The sequence below is a fragment of the Helianthus annuus genome, chromosome 6 (genome assembly GCF_002127325.2).
Source record: "Helianthus annuus cultivar XRQ/B chromosome 6, HanXRQr2.0-SUNRISE, whole genome shotgun sequence".
In the NCBI taxonomy this organism is placed as follows: domain Eukaryota; kingdom Viridiplantae; phylum Streptophyta; class Magnoliopsida; order Asterales; family Asteraceae; genus Helianthus; species Helianthus annuus.
The window spans coordinates 66949168-66976761 of record NC_035438.2 but is presented as its reverse complement, the minus strand read 5'-3'; the positions used below and the strand labels follow the sequence as shown (position 1 = coordinate 66976761).

The window sequence follows — 27594 nt, the reverse complement described above, 5'->3', positions numbered from 1 at the left end:
AATTGAATTCTTAAAAAATTCTCTTCTCAAAGTAGTTTCCATCTCATTCCATCAAATTTCTTCACAAACTCATCTTCGATTTTCATCTTCAAAATGACAAACTCGAAATCATCCGAAAAATCTTCCAAAGGGGCCTCTCAAAAGGCTACCTCCACAGAAATCCCACACAAATCGTCTCATAATCTTCTGGGTCTTCTCACAAAGCCCAGCACCACCGATACCTTTGATTCCATTCTTGATATGCTTAATGCAACAAAGTACAAAACTTTTTTAACCGTCGATGCACCAATTTACTTGACGACCTAAAGAGAGTTATGGAAGAATGCAACCCTTGAAAAACAAGGTGAAACTGTCACTACCATTATCTCTTCTCTAAAGGGCAAAACTGTCAACATCACACCGCAATCCATATCAGAGTTCTTTCAGCTCGCTGATCAGGAAGGTAAAGATTCTTTCCCTAAAAACGAGTTAAAAATTGACTTCATTGAGAGAGGGTATGCAGACACAATGATGAAGAGGGATACCTTACAAAAAGGTTTCTTCCCTCCTGCAACAAGATTTTTATTCCATACCCTTCTCATGTGTGTTTCAAATAAAACCACTTCTTTTAATGAAATACCACTGAAGATTCAAAACTTGGGGTATGCTATTTTACAAGAAGAAAATTTTAACTATTCCAAGGTAATCTTCAATGATTTGGTTAAAAATGTTGAAACAAAATCATTCTTACTGTTTCCAAGATTTTTAAGTTATTATTTTGAGAAAAAATTCAGTAAGGAGGATATTGCGGTAATAAGCCAAGGTGAATCTCTACAAATGCACAGCTTAACTGCTAAAACTTTTACAAGAATGTCAACACCTTGCAAAACACAAGCAGAGGTGCCTGAGCAGACTTTAGCAGCAAACACTGCTCCTCAGGCATCTGCTGCTGAGCCCACTGCTCAAGGTAATCAATGTAGCAAAACAACTGCCTTGAAACCCACACCTAAAATCACCAAAAAGCCACAGAAAAAGAAAAATCAAAAACCCCCAACACCTACCAAAAAGACGACTCTGGAGGATGAGATACCAGAGCAACTGCCTGTGACAAAACCAAAGTCACAAGAAACCACTGCTGCTACTTCCTCACAGCAGTTGGTAAAAATATCTCAACCCATACCTGAAATTCCTCCTGTCTCTTCACAAAAAGAACAGGTTGTACAAATAGGGTCACCGCACCATGATGCTCTGGAAGCACTCATTTCCATCATCCACAGCCCAATGCCCGGGGCAATTTCGCTTTCTAAACCTACCTTCACATCCCCAAATCCACCAAATACCAAACTACTGTTGGATGCAATTGATCTGAACCTGGCACAAACCAGTCCTTCTCAATCACCTGTCCATGAGAATATACCTCAACAACAGACTGGGCCTGATGTATCAATCTTTGCTAACCCACCAACACAACCTGAGGAGGTTACACCCCTTGAGTTACAAGTAACTCTTGGTGGTAATCCAAGTGAAGCAGCCACTACAAGTGTTGAACCTACCGGTTTACACTTGGACAGTGGTTACATCAATAAGACTTCCTTGGAGGCAATTCCTTCCATAACACCTCTGTTATCTGCTAGTGAGTTTGTATTAACCACTGGTTCCATCAAAAGATTATCAAGTGTTGAAGGAAGAAGACCCCAGTACCAAGAAAAAGGGGCATCAGTTGTTGATGTTTGGAGTACACTCCCTACCTCAACATCTGATACAACCACTGCTAGTGGGAAATCAGATGATCCCATTAAATTGGGTGATGGTTTAAAGTACCAGGAATTGACGGAAAGAGTTGAAAAACTGGATACATCTGTTGTAGAAATCAAAGAAATGTTGCAACAGTTGTTAACAGTTCAAATGGTACCATCCACTGCTGTTCCACCTCAAGCACCTGCTCCACCACCAGCAGATGTTACAAATGAGCTCTGGAATCTTTTTCAACCATTTCTCCACCAAAAACAACAGATGGCTGAGCAGTAGCATGAAAAACATGTTCAAGAGCTCAGAGAAGCAATGGAGTCTAGTTTCAAAACCACACAAGCAGACATCAAGGCTCTAAAAACACATCTGTTGGAAACCACTGGCACTGCTCCTCCAACAGTTCTTTATATTGATGAAATCCCCTCACATAATGCCAAAAAGGGGGAGAAAATTAAGGAGTGGATAAAGAAAGGGATTGATAATGGGGTGTATCTTGATACAGAAAAGGATGCAATGCTCAGAAACATTCCTTTGCCAGATGGTAGCAAAAAGGTTGATGTTACCCAGAATGCACTTGATGATGGTGTCATAAGTGTAAAAAGGGATAGAGCAGCAAAGGATTTATCAAGGTGGAATGAGGAGAAGAGAGCTTTCATGGAGCTGAATGTGCAGGGTTGTTCTGGTGAAAAGGATGATCAAAATCCTGTTCCAAAAAGAAATCTTACTAGAAAGTAAGGAAACCCAAATCCACACCATCCAGCCTTCCTAAGCATACTTCAAAACCACCATCCAAAAGCCACCAACATCAAACCTCCACCCAAACAGTTGCTGAAACTTCTGTTGTTCCAACATCTGCTGGTACTACAGTTGTTACAACAACTGCTCTCACTTCAATACAGACCACTTCAACACACACCACTACCACTGCCTTATCACCATCAAAAACAACATCTCCACCATCATTTCCTGCCATAAAGCAGAAGACAGCAGATGTTAAAACATCTGTGGTAATGGCAACAGTGGTTGAAACACCAGTTGTTTCAACAACTGTTAGTCGGTCACAAACCACTGCCACTCAAATCACCTCCACTGTTCCACCCAAAACATCATCTGCCTCTCCTAAAATTAAAAGGAGAAGGATTATCATACCAGATGATGATTCTCCATCACCACCACCAACAGCTTCAAAATCCCAAGCATTTGTCACAATTCCAAAACCCATTCCTCTCTCTTCAACTCAAACTCAAAAGCCATTACCTCCTGCATGTGTTGTATTTCCTTTAGAACTCATAGCAGTTAGAGATGAAATCAAATCTTTCTACTATGAGGATAACCCTGCCAAAAGGAGCTTGCCCTCATTTAAAGGATATCCTAGGCCAAACAACATTGAAGAATATTTAGAAATTAAAGCCAAGCAAGCAGAGATATCGCTAACAAAAATAAACAAGGGAAATCTGATAGGGAATTTCAGCAAAACTATCAGTTTCTTCTCACACAGGTCAGATCAATGGAGCAATTTGCCAAAAATGTTAGTCAACAAATTTCAGAAAGGGCAGATGAGACCCTGAGAAAAGACTACATTGAAAATATCATGACCTACAAGAAATACAAGGGGGAGAAACACATGTACAAAAACTGGACCATTCCTGAGCTTGAAAAAGAAGTAGCCAGGATTCATGAAATGATCAAAAATAAAGTCCAGCAGACTCCTCCTGAAAAATTCAAACAGTTTGAAGCTGAAAAGGCATTAGAGTTGAAGAGAATGAAAGAGGAGCTTATCACAGCTGATTATGGATCAAGGAACTCTGTGTCAAAGTGGGGAGAAGGTAGGGTCAGGGCCACCTATAAAAGGTTGGAGGAGCTTAGAAAGAAAGATCCAACAGCTCCACAAAAGCCTGACTACTCCAAAGCAGAGGTCTCGAAAAGACCACCAAAGCTGCAAGCCAAGAGAACCACTGCTCCTGCTGGTGCTACCATCTACAAAAGAAGGAGTCAAAACCAGTTGGATGCTAAAACAATTCAAGATCTAATTGCTAGTAATGACCTTGTAAAAGAGGGAATTATGCTAATGATGAAAGAAGAATCTGAACAGGAACAATCTGCAAGTACTGCTCAGCCAGTCATGAATAGGCCAGCATCACCAAATACCTCTTCAAATAAAAATCTCCCAAGAAACCCACCAGGCTCAAAAGTACTAAAGTGGAAAACTGATAAACAGACCCACGTACTGACAGTGTTCAAGTCTAGTGGAGAAGTGAAGAAATTAACAAGGGAACAAGCTCTTGGCCAGAGTCTTGAAGATTTGCAGGATCTCCTTGATCTTCCACTTAGCAGGGATAATGATGATACAGATGCCTTAACCTTTGAATTACAACTCAAAGGGCAAATAAGGGAACTGCTGATGAGGCAATAAAAATCTACAATAATGGAGAGTTTTGGCATTATCTGTTCCAGGGGGAGATTGTTGGGATTGAACCCTACCAAAGGAACAGATAATGAAAGCCAAAACTGGATCAGAGCAGTGGATCCAGAATAAGTAGATGTTTGGTTGCAAGTCTCTCCCCTTGAAAGTGGTTTCAACATCTGCTGACCTCCTATCTGCTGATCATGAAAACTGCTGACCTACAACTGTTGATCAAGTCAAAGTCTGTTGAAGAACTAAAGCTCTGCTGCTCAATCTACTGCCTTGTTTCAAGCACTGCTGATCATGACAAGTACTGCTGGGTTCACAACAGTGGAAGGATGCAGCAGCTGTTTATGTTTACTTTATGTAATAAACTGTAACATCAGTAGTTAGTATAGCAGTGTTTGTATAGGTCAGTTGTTAAGAGTTTGTTAGGAGGTTAGATGTCACTTTCATGGTCACGTCAACTTTGATGCTCAGTAGTTTGCTAGTGCCTATAAATAGAACAGTGCTCTGTACTGTTCTGTTTAGCTCTTTCACCATCATTCTTCCTGCACGAACAAATATTGAGCTCGGGCTGAGGGGGAGTTTGCAAATCATACATGCATTGTAATCAAAGTTTGAAATAAATTTAATCATTTGATTCTATGTTGAAAATGTATGATTAAAAGCATTTCTTCTGTTTGATTATGAAAATTTGCTTCCATTTAATTTCCGCTGCACTACTCTTTCATTGTTCATCTAAATTCAAACACAAATCACAATCAATCCAAACTCAGATCCTAACACCCACGATCTTAGATGATTGGCTTGAACCCAGTTTTCAAAGCGATCTTTCCATCCGTAATATTCTTCAATGCTCATTAGTTTTGGGGTTTTTGTGTAGTTCCGGTTTCGTTTTCCAGATTCATGTTTTGAGCAATGGAAGCCGGATTAATCGAAGATGTGGCAAATGCGTTGTAAAATTCGTCACTCATCATTCTTGCAAGTTCAAGCGAAATATCTCAATTCAAGCGAAATACCCTTCGAGCACCTGTTCAAGCGAAATCACTCAAAACAACAATTTCAAACGAGATTAGTAACTCAAGCAGAATTAAAAGGAAATGCAAAGTGATCTGATTTCGCTTGAAATTCAAGCGGAATAAGATCTTTCAAGCGGAATCAGGTAATTCAAGCGAAATCACTGATTTCGCTTGAACACTTTCAAGCGGAATGTGTCAATTGGAGCGGAATCAACAACTTTTGAAGCGAAATACCACATTTCGCTTGAAATAACAAGCAAAATAAAATGCAATCTCGAGCGGAATCACCTGGTTCGGTCAAGCGGAATCATATCTAAGGTCAATTTTACCCATTTTTAAGCTGTATTTTAGCATGAAACTTTCAAGGGTTTGTTAATATGTAGTTTTACACATTCTGTGAAAAATTGATCCAATTTTGACCGTTAAAATTTGATTTAATGAAGAAAGAAGGTGTAGAAATAAGAAGACACAATGAAATTCAGCTGTAAACTGCAGAACTCCTCCTCCTGAGCTCTGATACCACTTGTAGGATCGTGTAGTTGACCCGAATGAGTCGATCAGAGGAGTTTTGATCTGTTTCAGTTGCGGAAAACAAGAAACAGACTTAGAAACAGCTTGTTCTTCACTTTAAACACTTGTTTGATTGATTTAACAGCTTGTACAATCAGAATTCAATCCGGCAGCACCTCGGTATGAATTCAGCAACTGTAACATATGATTTCGCTTGTAACCTATGTATAGTGTGGAAATTCCGCTTGAATCACACACTCATCAGTTCGAGCGGAATTAGGAATTTGGTAATTCTGCTTGAAAATGACCAAATTCATTTCAAGCGGAATATCTCCTTCAAGCGAAATCACTTACTTTACAACTTAAAACATCCTATTTTCCATACAACGTGCCCTGATCTAACCTATCTAGTCTAAGACTCGATACAAGACGAAGTCGACAGATGCATGCACTAACAGAATGGACTAAAGTCGACTAAAATGCCTTTGAATGACAAAACCGGGAAAATGATCCTTAAGGGTTGTTTAAAGGTAAGTTTTAAGATCGAGTAGGCCTTTTAATAGTATAAAAGTTTAAGGTACAAGTCTTTTGGTTAAAAGCCTCGAAACAAGTCTTTTGTAAAATTTCTAAACCGTAGATTAGAATACGGAACAAGTAGTTTATCACATTAAATCCACCTCAAATATTGTTGTGGTGGAAAACAAGTAGAAACCATAGTGTGGAATTATGGTGCAAGCAAAGAACGAGCGAAGTTAAATGTAAAACGTTTAAATCCCTTAACGGGTCAATTAAGTTGAAAATGTAGATTGCCGAATGCTTAAAGATAAGAATTCTGTTATTTCGGATGTCGGATTTTAACTCCATGTGATGGAGAATTAATTTATGAGCGCATAGGAAAAAGAATCGTGTAAAACGGATGTGTAGTTTGAAAGTTATGCACATTTTCGTAAAAACTTGTTTTGCTGGAAATGCAGGTTTCAGTAACAAACCCGCTGGAAAACGGTCTCCCCCGCGGCACGCCATGGGGAACACTGATCTTGGCGCGACACGCGGGACCGCTTGCGGCCCGCAAAAGATTTAACCGAGTCTGTCGCGTGGCGCGACAGACCTATGTTCCGAAATTTTATTTTGTTTTCATTTGTTTGATACTAGAACTTGATTATACCCGTTTTAATGTTGTCAAAACTAACATTTAAGTTGGTTTTGATGTTAGGTGATGTTGGGGATACCCCGGATGTTGATCAAGCTCAACGAAGAACCGAACACGATCAAGATAAAAGCTTCCGCACGTTGTTTCGTTGTCATTTTAAACGACGATTCCGTATATGTTAAATTGTATTACTTTCAATTGTAAAAGTTTTAATTTACCCATTATAATAAATTAATAATTACATGTTTATTTTCGTAATCTATACGAAAACCTTTAAATAAATAGATAGGGTGTTACAGTAAACCTTCATTGTTATGTTTATTTTTTTTAAAGTATTATGATTTACATACGTGTAAACCTTCATTCTTATGCTTCCTTTTTTGAAGTATTATGATTTACACATGTGCAAATATTCATAACCTTCATATTTATGCTTATTATTTTTCAAAGTATTATGATTTACACATGTATAAACCTTCATATTTATGCTAATTATTTTTTAAAGTATTATGATTTACTTATGTGTAAACCTTCATATATACGATTTACACTTGTGTAAACCGTCATAGATACGATTTACACATATGTAAACCTTCATATTTATGCTTATTTCTTTAAAGTATTATGATTTACACATGTATAAACCTTCATGTATATGATTTACACATGTGTAAACCTCCATATTTATGCTTGTTATGTTTTAAAGTATTATGATTTACACATGTGTAAACCTTTATATATGTGATTTACGCATGTTAAACCTTCATATTTATGCTTTTTTTTCAAGTATTATGATTTACACATATGTAAACCTTCATATTTATTCCTATTTTTTTAAAATATTATGATTTACACATTTGTAAAAACATATGGAAATCCCGAGACTGAAACGCGACACCAACACAATTCTTGAGTTAATCGTATCGTCTCACACACATTTTTATCAATAAACAAAATGTAACAATAACATATAGCTAAAGAACAATTTATCAATTTGTAAACCCAAAAGCTTAGTTGAGCCATAACATAAGACATTATCTCTATACTCAAATCAACCTCACTCTTTTGTTGTGAAGCTTTGCCTCAACGAGAAATTAAATTTCTTACCAAGTAAACTACTTTACCATTAATCACAATTCTTGTTGGTTTACGCCTACATGGCATTAATCATTCTAGTCCTTTACAACTTTGATTCTTATGGTCCTGCTACCCCTTCCCAACTACACAAGATTAGAAAAAAAAAGTTCTTCGGTAATAATTTTACCACAACATAGTTACAAAAGTATATTAGACCCAGCTGACTAATGCATTATGTTGCATAATGACGACATACTAACACAATTTCCATAACTGTTGTAACACCTCGTAAAAACCGTGTCTAATGATGGGTTGACACGTGTAATAAACCCTAATAAAGTCAAACATTAACTATGAGGGACTAATTTCGTCAAAATCGAAAACTATGAATGTGGAGGGACTAAAAGTGTCAACATGCTTAAACTAAGCCTCTGAGTGACATTATATGGTATTCATGTTCTCATATTAAGCCACTTGTTGGATAATCGAATCCGTTTGCGATAAACTCAAAAGTTTACGCGAACGAAGGGTTAAAAGCGTCAACATGTTAATTCTTACCTCTGAGTGACCTTTTAACAAACCAAGAGCTTCATGATGTTCGATCATACTCTCGGGAATACCTAATACGGGCTATGTAAAGCTTTGATATTGTTAAACGATATTACACACAACTTTGTGTGTTAAAAGGGTTTAAAGCGTCAACGAGTGAAACTAGTGTCCTCGGGTGATCTTTTAACCGAACCGGAGTTTAACGATGTTTGTTATACTTCCATGAATACCTAAAATATAACTTGAAGGGCCAATGTGCTAAATATGAAAGATATATCAAGATATAAGGTTAAGCGACCAAAAATGTCAAGTTTTAAACTTGATTTGCTGAAACTACAGGGGGTCGCGCTGCGCGACAGCCCCTCCCCTTTTCAGTCGCGCGACGTGGCAGCACCAGATTCACAGATTGTTATGTACAGCTGCAGGTTTCTTCCTTGCAGCCCACACATACCACTCTAGCACTTGTATTTCAAAACTATGAGCTCTCTAATGGTTTTAAACGTCTGCTAGGACACTTGGGGTGATCTTAGAACCCCTCTAAACACTTGTCTTGATCCTAGAAAGTCACCTTCAAGTATAAATAGGTGCAATGGGTTGCCTTGAATCCTTGCACCTTTCCATTCTATCTTTCTATAATTCTCATATTGGAGGACCCTGGGCAATTGGGGACTTTCTTTGAGTTCTTTTCAATCCATAGGACCACTTATAAGTGCTCCTTTCGTGACTAGTTCTTTTATTTGGCTTAAAAAGCCGAAAAGTCAAGCGTTTACGATAAACGCTTTGACTTTTAGTTAGACCATAAACGGCCAAGCCATGGCTCGCAACGAACATGGCTACGTGATCGTAATTAGGTAGGTGTTAATCCCTCAAAAGGGCACCTCCTAAGAATCACGTTTGCTTGGTCAATTGACGAGTCAATGTATTGACATTTTAAAAAGTCAACGGTTCAGATTTTAAAATAATTGCGAATTGAGTTTAAAAGCGTTGTAAAATGTGTTTTATCACTTAAACAACTTGGTAATAATTATTAGAACATGTGTAAACATGTTCGGCTCGTCCATTCCAGTCTTAGGGTCGGTTCGCAACCGAAAGTCGCAGAGTTAGACTTCCGCTTTGACTTTCGTTTAGGAACCGAATTAGAGCTAGTTTGCTACTGATTTAAGTTTCCGTTAGGATCGTGATATGATGTAGTATAACTCCCTAAGGTTATATTACATGTCACGTAGTAATTCGAGATTATATTGCATGTTCCGTTATTATGCTTAAAGTTGACCAAATTGCCCTTTTCACCAAAAATAAGGTTTTAAGCATACATGAGCATGCAAATAAGTTTCATTCTGATATGTTAACATGTTTAGCATATTTTGATGTTATAAATATGGCCATAAACTGAGTTTACTTAAATAATCGTAAATTATAGTTTTAAAAGGACAAAAATGCCCTTTTACATCTAGAATGATTTCAAGCATACTTTATTGGTAAAACTTGTTACCTACTGATATGATATTATAATTAGGATTATTTGGGATGTCAAGTTAGACTATATCCTGAGTTTATGCACAAGTCTTTGATAAGTATTATTAAATGACGATAATGCCCTAAGGCACTTAAATTAGTTTTTTAAGCATAATAATCATGTCAAACCTTTTACCTACTGATATGTTATGACAATTAACATATTTTAACTATTCAAAGCTGGTCATAACATCAGATTTACTAAAACATCGTTAATATCGTCATTTAACGACTTTTACGCTGATTAGGCGCATAGTATGGTTTTAAACCATACTTATCACCCAAGACTTGTTATCTACTGATTTTATAAATCATTTTTAAATATTTTTACAGTAGGTATAAGTCATGAATTCGGAATCCCAAATAAATCTTTAAAACTATGTGTGAAAGGACCAAAATGCCCCTACAGTGCATAGTTTGGTTTTAAAGCATAAACCACACATATGTTTGATATCCTACTGATATTATATCATAAATCAAATATTTTTCCAGAATGTTTATGACCATAACATCAGATTACTTGCAAGCTCCTTTTATAAGTCAGAAAATGACCAAAACGCCCTAATGAGGCTTAATTCGGTTTTAAAACCTTAATGGGCATACATGTTAGTATCCTACTGATATTATAACATGTTTTAAGCATAATGACTTGTGGAACTTGTATATGTCTCATCTAGTTACTCATGATCACTTATACGCTTACTGTTAGACTTACGTAACTAGTTTACGTAAGTTTACCAAAATGGGTTTAACCGTATCATTTTTATCTCAAAATCCAGAATGTACTTAGTTTACCCATATTATACAAGTATTCATACTTGTTGGGTCTAAATTACATTCTATTCCGCTCATCGCTTAATCTAGCATATCATACCGTTATTAATACTTTAAGCTAGCCGGTCTAAGTCTATGACTTAAATAAGACCTGTTGGCATTCTAATTGGTTATTTATACCATCATTCCATACTAGAGCCTTCCGGTAAATTATACCTACACTTACTTAATTGAATACGGCTGAGTTATTATAAATCTTGCAATTTAAGACAGGAGCTATCAATGGTAAATACTCTTAACCTATTTTCCCTATACGGGCTTGGGATACGGTAAAATATTTACTGCATGGTCGGGTATGGGATTCGAAGACCTATGTGTCAGGAAATTCACATAACCCGTTTTAATTCGTATTGCTTGACTGAAACATTGGGGGTTAATGCGACCGTGTCGTGGATATCCTTGACTCATTAATTGCAAATGGCCACCACCTAAGCACGGGGTGTAGGCATAGACCCGACAGATGCGATATGGTTTATTAAATAAATTTTATACCCAATATAGGTTTCCCAATAAGGGAATAAGTGGTGCGTCGGTTAATCATGAACCGCCATAGTAACGGGCCCCGTATGTAGAGCAAGTTATGTAAAACTGATAACATGAGATATAGTTTGTCCCAAGTATAAAAGATTTTTCGTGCCTTGTGCACCTAAATCAATTTTTGATATATTTTAAAAATGTGTCGGTTGATTGTATTTACCAGTGAAAACTGACGTATTTTCAAAAGGCTAAGTGACATGTACAAATACGTAAATAGGCCCGAAGCTGCTCGGGATTGTTAGACGAGGAATTTGCAACTCCTTCGCATAAGCCATTAGTCTGATAAACTTCTTTTGTATTTAATGTTCCGTCTGTGGATTATTATTACAAGCTCATCTGTATTATTATTTTTAGTATTTCCAGACAATTGAGTTTGTAATAATATTTTATATTCCAAGACTTCCGCTGTGCTATTCTGTGTATGTTTGACTATAACGATACCAATCTTATGTCACGATACTCCCCACCGGACCCACCGGTTTGTGGTTGAAATATCGGGGTGTGACAACAGTGTTTATTTTACACTTGTGTATTATAGAAACCCTAATTCCACCAATCCTCCATATACATAACCAAAATTCACATAAATGTCCAAACAAACCTAACAATTTCAGCCTCAATTCACTCATAGGATCCCTAATTCCACCAATTCTCCTTCTACATAACTAGAAATCACATCAACGTCCAAACAAACCTAACTATTTCATACTTAACTAACAAAAACCAAATAAACATACTTCAAACCATCAATCAAATCTAAAGCTCAACAAACATCAGTACCTAAAGAAGATGAGCAAAAAGTGAATTGTTTCAGTGCTTGACTCTAGATTCTTCAAGTGAGTGAAATCACAATGTTCTAGTCAGAAGATTATCTCAATCGAATCCTAATTGGAAGATGATGATTCTTCGTATTCCTCTATTCTAATAAGAAGTTTGATTCTTCGTGATTTTGAAATGAAGGGTTTTCTTTAGATTGATTTGGAGTGTTATGATTGAAGGGGAAGGAGGGAGGGGAACACCACCCCTAGAAGAGGGGAAGGGAAAGATGGTGTCAGGTGGTGGTGATGTGACGTCAGGGATATTCGGGAAGCCCGAAATCACACCCCACGACCTTATAAGAATAAAACATGACCTTAAATTTTTCATATCACTTATGAGAAAGTTATTCCTTCTCTTGAAATATCAGTCTCTTATTTCAATACCTTAGTGTAATATTATTAGTTACAACCATGTAGATTCTTAACATGTTTCAAATATGCATCTTGGGCTATCTTAAATCTTTAGTTAGTTAAGTTATACTACACAGTGTGAAGGGACTTGAAGGGAAGGCGTGAAGCAATACGTGGCAACCACATCAGCGTGGTGGTGTGGAGAAAAAAGCACGGGGCGGGAAAGTGGCGTGGAAGAGAATAAAAAATTAAAAAAATAAACATCAAACAATCAAAACAAACCTAAACTACACCCACCAATCAAGAATCTCCACCTCACTCACACATTTGCCCTCACACCGGTGGAAATCCTCAAGCCTCACCAACAACGACGCTCTTCACGCCATATGCGGGGTGGAATTCCGAGCGTGAAGAGGCTTCTACGCCCTTTTTCTACGCCCCTTGTTATCTAGAGAAAATCACACTTATGTCAACATCGGTCATTCAGTCCACAGTGACAATGACAATTCAGTAATATTTTATATTCTTAGTTTTCCATGTTAACACTCTAATTAAATACTTCTGGTTACTTCAAGTAGTCTTATTACATAATAACTTGGTGTCTTGCCCCACCAATGTCTCAAAATTACATTTTTAGGTTGTTCTCGACCGATTTCACTTGTGACCGGAAGTGTAAGCTCCCTCCCTTTTATATTTATCTCAATATTTAAATTTTACATTTTCTTTTATCAGAATTTTAACATAATTAAATATTTTCATAATGCTGTCTTATCACACGTCTATGCAAACTATTTCGCATCGTTACACGCTTTAGAATATCACATGACCACGTAAATAAACCCTATCTCTTCCAAATTTCCATCTTCAAATATAGAGTTAACTTCCGTTTTACTTCGTATGGTTTGATCACTTTAACGATTTTGTTCAAATTATTTAAAAACAGCCATTTTTCTCCTTAATGTTTCGATCTTGTCACAAGTTTGCTCCCAGGCTCTGACTCCATCCATATTGTATGTTAACTGAAAGGGTATTTTTGTAATTTTATGTTAACATATAAGATCCAAGTACCCTTATGTTATACTTGAAATTACCAAATACCCTTCCAGTTAACATACAATATGGATGAAGTTAGAGCCGGGGAGCAAACCGGCGACAAGAGCGAAACATCAAGGAGGAAACTGGCCGTTTTTAAATGATTGGGGCAAAACCATTAAAGAGACCAAACCATAGGGAGCAAAACGGACACAACTGGGTGGTGTTTTATACATTCATTAAGAAATTACAATGTTCGTGAGAATATGGAAAATTATAAGAATTAAGAATAATACACTTCTTCCCTTATCTCAATTGAGAACTTTCATCAAACAACTGAAAATATGATTTAATTAAATTAAATTTGGCAAATAAGCTTGCCTTCTTGTACACTATTCAAAATTACCAAACAAGAAAAACATTTTCGTTCTTGCAACAAACTAGCAAATTTATGATAAAACAGCAGACTTATTTTGTAGTAAATTCAAGTGTCCATCATCAAGACGAGTTGTCATATGTAGTACCAACATGTTGAATAACAAACCTGTAAATCTTTCCTTTCAGTCGGTCAACTGCGCCAGTCAACGCCTCGTCCTGCTTCGAGACCATGCGATCCAACCAATCGTTAACTCGTTTAAGCTGTGATAAAATCACCTTGATGGGACCCACTTCAGAGCTATTACCACTATTCTTCCCAAAAACTTGGAAACCAGCATCTAGTGACTCTTCAACAAACTTCAAGAACCATGTTTGCATCTCCTTTTGCAAACTCATTCCTAGTTCATAACTCTCCTTCATTCCGTTGCCTTTCATCCATGACCCGCTAAACGATGATTTACAGGTCGGAATTGTTAAATGGATTTTGATGGTTTCGGGTAGAGATTGTTTTTGCGATTGTGAATGGGTGTTGTTCTTAATGGGTTGAGATGGGGACTCGATTCCTTGTTTTGATAGAAGGGAAACAACCTCGAGGTCGGTGGCTAGTGCAGCTTCTACCCAGAGGGCTAGGGACTTTGAATGGTCTGTGGGTGGTGCGGTTTCATGAACCATGGTGCAGTTGTGGGTGCTAGCGAGTGGTTCAACTGTTGCAGTTGCTTTGACAGTGTCATTGTATACAGCCATAAAACTGTCAATTGTTGGTAAAGGGTTTCCAGCCTTTGATGTTGAGCAGAGATTTGAAAACATGCTGCAAATGGTTATAAGAATAGTGAGCATTGTGTAATATATTTGGCATTGTATTTTTAGGAAGTTGGTTGAAAGGATATGGGTCAAAAGTCACTCATAGTGAAACTTTTAGTGCATAAAACCTCCTAAATCATTTCACTGAAAATGATAAGTAAAGCACACACATGGTTCTTGTGGTTTATCAAAATTTTGGATTTGGTCCCTAGCTTTCCAAAAGTACATGGATAGTCCCTGTGGTTTGACTTTGTAGTTTGTAACGCATTTAGTCCCCAGCTTTTTTTCTAAAAGTAGATCGATGGTCCCTGTGCTTCGCACTTTTTAACGTATTTAGTCCCTAAGTTGGACCTGCTGAAACCTTTGGATTTGTTGGCTGGGGACTATATGCGTTACAAAGTGCAAACCACAAGGACCATCCGTGTACTTTTGGAAAGCTAGGGACCAAATCCAAAATTTTGGTAAACCAGAGGGACCATCTGCGTACTTTACTCATGATATATTGTTATTAAAATGATTAGATTTTGGGTCAAAACCCGTGGGGGACTGAAACCCATGGGGGACTAGTTTTAATTAAACATTTTAACTTCAGTTTGACTAGAAACTATCATCGACGCATTAAAGGATTAAAACAATTATTAGCATTTGTATGGTGTGATAATCATTTTCAGGGTTACCTCAAACTCCTGAGAATAGCTTCAGTAGCAAGGGCTTCTTGCAGCGCTTCAGCTGCAGCAACCGAAGCCAGATTTCTCCTTTGCATAGCATCCTACAAATCAATAAAAATATGTTGATCGCCGTACTTCCAAAATCCAAAACTATAGTGACTTTTGGATTGAACATCTATTAATGCCTGCGGCGGTATGTTTCTATACCTGTCCAAGCCTTGCTAGATTTAAAGAAACCGCATCCAGAGGCACACTACCATCAGTCCATTTCTTTTCGTGAAGTGTGATTCCAAGAGCTGTTGTAGTAGTCGTCCTATCAGGAATGGGAGGAGTGTCACACGCGCTCGGTTTTACTTTTCCTTCTATTGGAGAATCGTCGTGCTGTGAATGTGCATCACTTAAACGTCTAGAAAGCGCAGCCTACACATGAATACGCCACGATCAACACTTAAAAGTCAAAACGTCAAAAAAGATATGATAAATTTGTTAGAATATAAACAAGATGGTTTATTAATTTTACCTAAGGTGTAAAATTCAGACACGACACGACACGAACCTAAAACGAAATTTGCGGGTTTTGGTTTAGTATAAATGGGCTCGGGTCAGTTTTAGGTTGAACCCGTTAACCAGTTTAGCTAAATGGGTCAGGTTCATGTCAACCCAATCAGGTTCACCCGTTTAACCCATCTATATTATATCTTATTTTGTTTACAATATGCTTTATGTCATAAATTCAATCGGGTGGGTGTTTTATACCATAATTATAACTTAAAAAGAGAATTTGACATTAAATTTTATATACATTTGTGTTTGTTGTAGTCAAATTTTAATATATTGTTTTGCGAAAAAAAAATATTAAAAATTTGGGTTGAACAGGTTGCATTCAGGTCAACCCACGAATATTGGGGTCGTGTTCGGGTTCATATGTATGACACAATTTTCAGGTTCGGGTCGTGTTCGGGCTCGTCTAAAATTTTCGGGTTCGGGTCGGATTGAACCTGCCAACCCATGAACACGACCCGTTTAGCACCCCTAATTTTACCTGAGTCTTCAAAATAGCTTGCAAGTCTGGCTTGCTTTTACTAACACTCTTCTCTTTGGTTTCCGAAGCTCCATGTGTTTCATCCCAGTTTTTCCTACTTGTCTTTGAGGATGATCCAACTGACTTTGTGGACGACCCAGTTGACTTTATGGAAGACCCAACAAGTGCTTCCGAAACCTTCGAAATATCAGCAGCCAAAGTAGCCATCTTTTTCTTGTTACCAGAATCGGTTGACGGAGTAACTTTAACTCCACTAGACAACCTCCTTCCTGGTGACATTGACATCCTCCTTGAACTCGGGGATGCGTGTCTCCGCGCGTTGGGTGAAGGTTGTCGGTATCTTGAAGGTACTATGATGGCTGGCTCTCTTGCAGCCTTTCGGTTTTCTTCTTTGGCTGCAACCAGGCTAGGAACGACGCACTTTGAGGGCACTGGCGAAGACGATCTTTTAGCTTTTCCAGCTGGTGAAGGGTCCCTTTCAACCACGTTCTTTTTCCCAGCGGATAATGACCTCTGCTGTTTCATACATGGACTTGAAAACCTCTGAGGCGGCTTTTCTGAAGACTTTGTTGATTCATCAACATTGTTCACATTCTCTCTAGGTGCAAGTACTTGTCTGCTCCTACCCTGTTTAAACGAAGAAATAACACCCTTTATCAGATAGCAGCTCTAACAAGTTTGGGGTTGCCTTTGATGCATTAAGTACACTTTTAACAAACTGAAACAGCTATTTATTCAATGTTTGGCACAAAAACTTGTCTATCTGTGTATCTTGCACAATTTAATAACTTTATAAATTTCCTTGAAAATTTGGTAAATTCTTGTGAAACATCTGATGATTAAAAGGCAAGCATATATTTCTGTCTAGAACTGAAAGGCCTAATAAAACTGTTTGAATGCTTAACATAAAGAAAACTGAGTTGACAATTTTTCTGCAAAAAATACTCCTCTAAATTAGGGGGTTCATTATTCGAACAGGACTCACAAAACCCTAAATTCCAACCTAACCGAATTCCAATATGAATTCAAAATATCCATATCAGGTCCTAATCCAAACTGAATTCTGAATTCGGCTTTTGAATCGAACTCGAGTTTACGAATTTTGAACCAAACCGACCCGAATAACCTGAATTCAAATAATATATACTTATTTATTTTTTAAAATTTATATCGAATTTATGCATGGTTTTTTGAATAATTTTTATTTGTAATTCAGTTTATTCGAATAAGCTTATTTGATTTGAGTAGTTTTTTCGAATCTTATTCGAATTCATTTCCTATTCAAATTTCAAATACATACAATTTGAATTCAGTTTTACAATTTTCAAATTCAAATAAACCAAATAACCCGAAAACCGACTGCTACTCTAAATGATACATATTCATAACCCCAATCATCAAAGGATCTCTAAATGAAACAAAACAAACAATCAATTTCACCCTGAAACAATCATTCAATCCTAAAGATCAACAATACACAAACACAGATCAATAATAATATGTTATAAACATGAAAAAACCCTAACCTCATTTCTGCTTTCCTTGACCCCATCCCCTCCACCATCTCCCTTGTTACCAGACAAATAAACCGCAACCGGATCACCCGACCCATCCGAATCCTCAACCGCCTGGATTACAAACTCTCTCTTGGCACTAGAAATCCTCGCAACAAGCTGTTCAGGACTTCCAACAAACGGATGTCTCCCAGCAACCGGCCGCACTCCAGAAACACGCGGTACCGGAGAATCGAACTCAAACTTGTCAACATACACAAACTGCCCTAACTGCAACCGGTTAGTAAGTATAAGATCCGTATCCCTATCGGATAAGGATACATACGTTGAGTTAATCGAGTCCGAAAGCGAGACGTAGAACCCGTGGTTAGGCCAGAGGTCGTCTGAGCCTGCCGCGAGAGCCGGAACGATACCGATGACTTGTAGAAGTGGTGACCGGTGATCTCCGGTGACTCGAGTGTTGGTGTTCATTGTTTGGAGGAGTTTTAAGAGGATTCCGGGGGTTAAGGATGCCATTGGAATGGAATTATGGTGAAATTGAGTGTGAATTTTGGGGGAATCTGAGATTAGGGTTTTGATAATGAGGAAGAAGCCGTTACAGAGATCTGAATTTCAAAATGGTTGGCGGTGTGGGTGATTGATTGGTTTATTTTTGAATTTGAAGGGGTTTCGTGTGGTGTGGGGATAAATTTGTAATTTTACTTGGACTCTGTTTGGATTCATATTTTTGATACACGTAATATGTAGTATCAGCATATTTCAATTTTTATTTATTTCATCTAAATTGTTTGATTAGTTTTAAAAAAAAGTTAGGGATGAGCGTGGTACCGGTATCGGTATTGAAATTCATTAAAACTGAGTACTGGTACCGAAATATTTAGTAGGGGTATGGGACCGGTATGATACCGGTATTTTAAGGTAACATTCGGTATTTTACAATTTACACTATCGAACGAGTACCGCTACTGGAAATGTCAAAAAGCGGGTACCGATACCGAAAAAATTCGAATCAAAAAATTTGGTACCGGTACTCAGTACAAATGTCCATCCCTAAGTTAGAGTGTGTGGTCACAAATAGATGAAAATATGTATTGTGATTGTAAGTAATTAACCAATAAGTTTTATTGGTGTAAATACAGACTTGTCATAATAATTGTTATAAGGCTCTAAGAATCCAGACTTGTCATGACTGTTCTAAGGCTCTAAGGCCACACGGGGCGGGTGCGTTATGGGCTTCCATAACGCGTTGAAAATTAACGGAACACCGCCGCCGGTGTTATGGTCACGCGTGATAACATCAACGCGTTACACAGATCACGCGTTAACATTTCAAAAATTCGACCGTTGGGCACTTGTATATGACCGTTGATGAACGGTAAATTCAATAAAAAAAAATTAAACCATTTATCTATATATATCTACATTTTAAACCATTTTTCACACACCAAAATATATCTTTTTACCATTTTAAACCCATTTCACACAATTTTTATATCTTCTCAAATGGAATTCCCTACAGATTCGACGTTTCCGATGTCTAGCGATACCGATACCGAGTCGTCTTCTGACAACGACACGCTAAACTTTTTTGTGTCGGTGTATAACGAGCTTGATGCCGAGTCGTCCCGCCCAAAGAAGAAGATGGTCGCCCGTGATCGTATAAATGCCAACGAAGTTTTGATGAACGATTATTTTGTGGAAAACCCGCTATACAATACCGAAACGTTTAGAGATCGGTTTCGTTTACCTAAAGAATTATTTTTAAAGATTGTTGGAGACATCGAGGCAAGCGAGGGATGGTTTCAAGAAGGTTACGATGCGAGGGGCAAACCAAGTTTCACGCCGATACAAAAATGCACGTCCGCCATTCGACAACTAGCGACAGGTAACCCACCCGATCAATATGATGAATACCTAGCTATGTCTGAAAGAACTTCACGTGAATGTTTGCATTTTTTTTGCAATGCGGTCATTAAGTTGTATGCTAACGAGTTTTTACGTAAACCGACGAGCCACGACATCTCACGTATTTACGCCGCACACGAGGCTAGATGCCATTTTCCCGGGATGCTCGGTAGCATCGATTGTACACATATCGAGTGGAAAAATTGTCCAAGAGAGTTGCGAGGGGCGTATGTGAGGGGAGACATCAAAAGACCAACCATCATACTAGAAGCGGTGGCGTCGAATGATTTATGGATTTGGCATTCGTATTTCGGTGTCCCAGGTTCAAACAACGACATCAATGTGTTGCACACGTCGCCATTGTTCCAAAGCGTAACGGATGGTACCGCACCTTCCTCTCCTTTCTATGTTAACGGTCGACATTACAGACGAGGCTTTTATCTTGTGGATGGTATCTACCCGTCTTGGTCTGTTTTTGTGAAAGCTCCCTCATTTCCTGTCGAGGCTAAAGAAAAGGCGTTCAAAAAATTGCAAGAATCGGCAAGAAAAGATGTCGAGAGGGCATATGGTGTTTTAAAGGGTAGATGGGGTATACTACACCGACCGGTTCGTTCGATGACCAAGAAAGCAATACATAGCATAGTGTATGCATGTATCATATTGCACAATATGTTGATCAAACACGACGGACGTGCAATATCCCCGGATTGGGTACCGGATCCTCCTACACAAGTTCAAGTTTCACAAGATATCAATTTACAATCGCGTAACGAAGAAACTCACTTTCGGTTGAGATTCGATTTAATCGAACTAGTAGGTTCTCTAGGTTTGGAGTTTCCGGATTCGGACGAGGAGTAGGTTTTTTTTAAAAAATTGTATGTTTCTAGTATGTTAAATTCGAGTAGGGTTTTTTTTTTTTTTTTTTTTACAAATTGTATGTTTCTAGTATGTGAAATTGAAGTAGTATGTTTTAAAATTAATGAAATTTTTAATTTTAGTGTTTTATTGTTAATTTCTAATTTAAAATAAAAAATTAAAAAAATTGGGAGGGAGTGATAGAATTCCATCACTAGTGATTCCACCCCTCCTACATTTCTATCACTAGTGATGGAAATTTGATTGATGACATGGCATTACTTGATTGGATAGTGGGAGTGATGGAATTCCATCACTAGTGAACCACCCCTAGTGGCCTAAGAATCCAGATGTTTAACATGTGTATGTTTTTATACATGTGTAAATATATATTAATATAACTCAAAATGTTAGAAAATTTTTGGTACTAATTTTGTTTGCTTAAATTTGTGTATCAAGAATCGTCATTGCAAGTCATGTAACAAATCTTGACGAATCAATGGTGTCAAGCTACAAAAGTTAATTATTAAAAACAAGCTAAATTAATTTCGATAATCTAAGCTAAGTAAATGATCTATAAGGCGTTCAAAAAAAGTAAATGATCTACATGAAAAGTTATATAAATGTACAACATCTGTTACACCATTCACAATGCTAGAGAATTTCAAATGCCACATCAGTTGTCATAATTTTAAACGCTACATGACATCTGCAACTTTACACTGCTAAGATCTTTTACTTGTTCGAAAGGTTTAATAATCTAATAGCATTTGTCAAATAATCTTGTGATTTAGTTTAATGATATTAAAACCTCTTTTGGATGTGTATCTAGTGTATTGATATATATAAAGCCTCATACATATATATCTCCACTACACACTCAAGTTATATAAAGCCACATAACCCCCCTTTCTTAGACCACCCGTAGTGGGGCGTGATTTTTAAAAAAAAATTGAAAAAAAACACCCCAAAACGCCCCCCACCCCATTACACTAGGCGTTACCCGGCGTTTTTTTTTTTTTTTTTTTGAAAGTTTCCATGTGAGCGTTTTAATTAAAACGCTGAAGAGAAATGGGGGATTTTGCATGTGGCCAATGAGATTTTTGCATGTGGTCAATGGGACTGTTTGCTTTTTTGACTAGCCAATTAGCAGCAACTGTTTGCTTTTTTAATTTTTTTTTTGGTTTAATGATTGGAATGGGCATTATTCCCACTACACCACTTTTGCAATAACGCCCCGTGCTAACTGGGATGACATGTGTCGAATAATGCCCCATGGTGGGGCATTATTTTTCTCTACCACTACGCATGGTCTTACACAATTACCACTTGTCATATAATCCCCGGACTCTACCACTACACATCGCCCTAAAAATGACACATAAATGCGTATTGAATTGTCTTATTACAAGAGAAATAATTTCATATTAGAGAAATGAGTTAACTGCCATTTTCGTCCCTGTGGTTTGGTCACTTTGGCCATTTCAGTCCATTTTTCAAAAATGCGCCATTTTCGTCCCCCACGTTCTAGAAAGGTGCCATTTCAGTCCAAAATCATAACCCAGTTAAGTCAGTTAGTAAATAAGGACTGATTGTGTAAATTTGTAACATAAAGGACCATTTAAGTAAATATTAAACACCACCACCACTAGCCCTGCCACCACCACCACTCCGCTGCCACCACCACCACCACCACCACCACCACCACCGCCACCACAGCCCTGCCACCACCACCACTCCGCTGCCACCACCACCACCGCCACCACAGCCCTGCCACCACCACCACTCCGCTGCCACCACCACCACCGCCACCACAGCCCTGCCACCACCACCACCACAGCCCTGCCACCACCACCACAGCCCTACCACCACCTTCAAAATCCTTTACCCCTTCGAAAATACCCTCTGTTCATCGTCTGCAAGTCTCGCCGGAATACCCGTCGCCGGAGACTGTCGCCACGCCGTTGCACGCGATACCGGATCGGTTTTAATCACCCAATCGGTATGTTTATACTTGTATAATGTTTCTGCAAGTTTAATTTGAATATTATCCGGTATTGATCGAGAATTAGGCCGTTTGACTTCTGTTGACCGTTTTGGGGAAGACGATGAACAGTAGCATGGTCACCACCGCCGCCGCCGGAACCACCACCATCAACGTCATCATCGTCATCATCTGGGGAAGGCTGCCCCACCGTCGCCGATTCTCTCTCCCGCCTCGTTATCTCTCTCTCTCTCTCTCTCTCTCTCCGACTTTCTCCCTCTCTCGTCTGATATGATGATGAACCGGCTGTGGTGGCGGTGGTGGCAGGGCTGTGGTGGTGGTGGCAGGGCTGTGGTGGCGGTGGTGGTGGTGGTGGCAGGGCTGTGGTGGCGGTGGTGGTGGCAGCGGAGTGGTGGTGGTGGCAGGGCTAGTGGTGGTGGTGTTTAATATTTACTTAAATGGTCCTTTATGTTACAAATTTACACAATCAGTCCTTATTTACTAACTGACTTAACTGGGTTATGATTTTTGGACTGAAATGACACCTTTCCAGAACGTGGGGGACGAAAATGGCGCATTTTTGAAAAATGGACTGAAATAGCCAAAATGACCAAACCACAGGGACGAAAATGGCAGTTAACTCTAGAGAAATAGATCATCTCAACTATATGAAAGATAAATAGAGCTCTGGACAATAGCCTCTTCTATTATGATATAACGATTAAAAAAGAACATAAATGTGAATGAATATACACGAATATTATTATCTAACCTCTAGTGTTTTGCCATCTTAAAAAAGTTATACACCATATTTCATTTGGCACAAAATTACTATTACTATTATTACTATATAGAGTAAATTACGTTTTTGGTCCCTGTGGTTATGTCAGTTTTACTATATTAGCCCAAAATAAGAATTTTTATCGTATCTGCCCCCATGGTCCTTATATCTAACCATTTTGGCCCCTAATTCTAACCAAACCCCAACTCTAGTTAATTTCTTGGTCACATGGGTTGCACATGATGGGTAAAATTGTAATTTTCCATCCCCTTTACTTTTAATGACTTCATAAAAAATAAAAGAAACAATAATTATCATCTGCACATTAGATCTTCAAACCACTTTCAAACCCAGAACTTCAAACCCTGATCTTCAAACCCACTTTCAGATCTTCAAACCCTGATCTTCAAACCCACTCTCATCAAGAATTCAAGAAATGCAATCAAAAGCTATTCAAAATTGTTTTTAACGTCTAAAAAAACCACAATTTTCTGTACATCTCACAAAAGAAATTCAATCTTTATCTTTCGATACTAGTGTACCACCCAATTATTCCTCAAAAAATCTGAGTTATTTCCCTTTTATTTTAATATATATATATATATATATATATATATATATATATATATATTGATCATCTATTCATCTTCTTCATACTGTGCACTCTCTCATCTTCATAATTTTCTGTAAATTTTTATTTTAGAAACAGTCTTGTTCTTACCTCTTTGATCTCTCTTCCATGAACAAAATTTCCCAGATTTTTGTTTGGTCTAAAAATCTTTTCAGTTTTCAACTTTTCCAATAATTGAGCCCAGCACCACAAGATCTATCCCCAGCATCATCTCCATCGTACATGGCGGCCGGAGTAACACCGGTGACAGAAAAGAAAAAAAGAGGCAGACCCAGAAAGTACGGTCAAGATCAGTCAACTGTTGTCAGAAAGGCTTTATCTCCAAAACCCATCTCACCGAATCCGTGTCAATCTGCGACTGTTGATTTGTTAAGCTCGATAGGTGAAAAAGTGGAGGAGAAACCAGTAGTAGATGTTGTTGATGGGGGTTTCAGGTGAACGGTGGTAGTGAATCGGAGGGAGGTGACGAATAGTGGTGGTTGATGGTGGTGTTGTGCGATGATGGTAGGTGAAAATCGAAGGTGGAGGATGGTTGTCGGTGGTGTATGACGGAGGTTTATGGTGTAATGGCGTCGGAGAAGGTGATGAATAGTGGCGGAATCGGAGAAAGGGGTGATTGGAGGACTCAGACGGCAGTTGTTGAAGGTGTCTGAGTAGAAAGGGGGGTGATCGGAGTAGTGCACATATGGCTAGGTTTTTTTCTTTATAAACTAATTAAAATAGGATGGAAAATTACAATTTTACCCATCATGTGCAACCCATGTGACCAAGAAATTAACTAGAGTTAGGGTTTGGTTAGAATTAGGGGCCAAAATGGTTAGATATAGGGACCATGGGGGCAGATACGTTAAAAATTCTTATTTTGGGCTAATATAGTAAAACTGACATAACCACAGGGGTCAAAAACGTAATTTACTCTACTATATATAACAAACTAGTAGATGCCCCGCCTGCGTTGCGGGGCATGACCGAATAATTCTCAACCAATTAAAAAAGACTACTATAATTTTGCTAGGGGGAAAAACAAAAACGATGATAAGACCGTAATTTTGGGCTCAAGGCAAAACTGTAATTTTTCAGGATTAATGAGCTAGTGTTAGGCAACTCCTTGAGACAAAAAAATTAAATCGAGTAAACCAATTAAAACAAAAAACCTTTATAGTTTTGGTAAAAAAAACTAAAACGGTGGGAAAAACGTAATTTTTAGCTGAGGGCCAAATCATAATTTTAATTCGGGGATAAAGTGTAAACTAAATGGACCAACGGGGGAGTGCCAGGAAGTTGCCGGCATGACTGTAATTTTACACTGAGGGCAAAATTGTAATGTCAACAGGAAAACAAACAAAAACGCTGGGCAAAATGTAAAGTTAAGTTGACGGTAAAATCGTAACTTGGCTGTGAGAAAAAAAAAACTAATTGCAAAACTATAAATTTATACGGGGCAAAATCATAATTTTGAACCAAGGGCAAAATTAGAATTTTTAGCCAGTAGCAAAAGCGTAAATTTATTTTTAAGTGGGTGTAAAAACATATTTTTGAACTGATGGGAAAATCGTATTTTTAAGGAAAAAAAACTAATGGCAAAACTGTAAATTGAAACGGGGCAAAATCGTAATTTTTTTACTATGAGTAAAATTGAAATATTTAGCTGAGAGCAAAAGCGTAAATTTATTTTTAAGCGGGAACGAAAACATAAATTTAAACTTATGGCAAAATCGTAATTTTAAAAAAGGATAAAATCATAATTTTCTTGAGCCAATACCCCTGCCCCTTTTTGCCCAATTGATGGGCTCCTGCCTCCCTTTTTGGCCAATTGATTGATGGCGTCACCTATTGCCCGCTTACATCAGCAACTTATATTTGTAGTAGTGGATAATATGGTAGCTCTTAGCTACAGTGTAATAATAGGACAACATTGTGAGATTAATTACAATTCTACCACTCAGACTTTAGTCATCAACAACCTCTTCATCACCTAGCCGTTAAGTCTATTTCTGTTTTCTTCTTAAGTTTAGTTTACTCCCCTATAGTTTTAATTGTTGTTAGTTTAGTTTACCCCTTTAAATTTTAATGTTTTCATCTTGGCTATTTATTTTCTAAAACTTTTTAACCCTTTAATTTTCTAATAAACGGTTGTATAATTGCGAGTCCGTCTACGTTATGGTCATGTGAGTTACTTGGTGTTATAAATTAATGCTTTTCTTTTACGTTTGTTTCCAGCTTTGGTCGTTGCTGGCTAGCTACATAGCACGCTTCTAACCCCCCCCCCCCCCCCGCCAAACGTTAAGAGCACAATTTTACGCCCCGCCCCGCAACGCAAGGGCCTTATAACTAGTTAGAAACAAAAAATGAATCAAGTAAAAAGAAGATTATGTAATATAAATTTGGTTAGTGGTCACCTGACCCAACCGGTTTAAAAGTCTTTTGAGTCATTCACTTTTATACATTTTTTTTTTTTTTGTTATTCATAATAAAAGAAAATTAAACTGTTCAATTTTAGATAAACAAATCATAAAATCTAAGTTTTTGATTAAAAACATTATATTTTTTAAAACGAATAATTCACATAATCTTTAGACCTGCTTTTAAATTAACACTATTATTGAAATACCTTTATTAAACATCCTGATATATTAGGTTAAAAAAATTGTTGTGATCATGTTGCTTATGTGATGGTGGTGACAATATAAAAATAAGTAAAACTTGAAACCATTTATTATAAAATTGTAGGTTATGTTAGTGATCATATTCTTTGGCTTTCCACCTACCAACACAATAATTCATTAATTTTCTAAGTAAATTTGTACAGGAGATTCTAGTTACTCATCAAACTCCAATTAAATACAAAAACTAATGAAACTAAATGTGATAATTTTTTTTAAGTTGAGATTTATTGTCATTTTTCTCCATGTTTTCCAGAGACCCATCAACCCGCCATGTAATTTGGTAATTGGGCTTCCACTGCCTGAAAAAACAAAAGTGTCTTCTAGTTAATAGAATTTGACGCTTTTGTTGAAGTATTGTTTTGTTTTCTCGCATTTTCATTTTTTTGCTTTCGCATTTTCATTCATTTTAAATGATATTAGACTGTCGCTACCCGAGATCAACAAGATTGTTATCAGGAACTATTATCTTATTTTTCCCATTCATAAATTGTTGCATTCACTTCATGACTCCCCATCTTTTTAGCGCCGCGAGTCACTTTTATCATTATGATTGAGGTTTCCTTACTCTTGGTTATCAACCTCTATAACAGGATTGGAGGTAGGGGCAAAAGGGCTTGAGAATGCTTGACATTGGCGGGTTTCTTCATCAATGGAGGTGCTGATGGTTGCGACAAGAGGGTTAGGGACTTAGTTTGTTGTAGTCTTTTATTTTTTAAATACAAGAGGTCATTAAAAAAATAAAATTCTAAAACAAACCAATATGGTGTTCACTAGATTCTTCAAGGGGTTTGGCGGGTTCGACTAGAACACCGCCACAACCAATTTGATCTTAGCTAGATGGC

At 37.7% G+C, this 27594-nt stretch overlaps 1 protein-coding gene across 1 annotated transcript; it reads right to left on the bottom strand.

Annotated features, from left to right (window-relative positions):
* Positions 1 to 13850: 13850 nt before the first annotated feature.
* On the bottom strand, positions 13851 to 18584 carry LOC110865529. The gene is made up of 5 exons (XM_022114799.2): positions 17943 to 18584; positions 16417 to 17043; positions 15582 to 15794; positions 15384 to 15475; positions 13851 to 14713 (listed from the first exon to the last, which is right to left on the bottom strand). The coding sequence occupies exons 1-5, from the start codon at positions 18444 to 18446 to the stop codon at positions 14026 to 14028; spliced, it is 2124 nt and encodes a 707-aa protein (XP_021970491.1). The 5' UTR covers positions 18447 to 18584; the 3' UTR covers positions 13851 to 14025.
* Positions 18585 to 27594: the final 9010 nt, after the last annotated feature.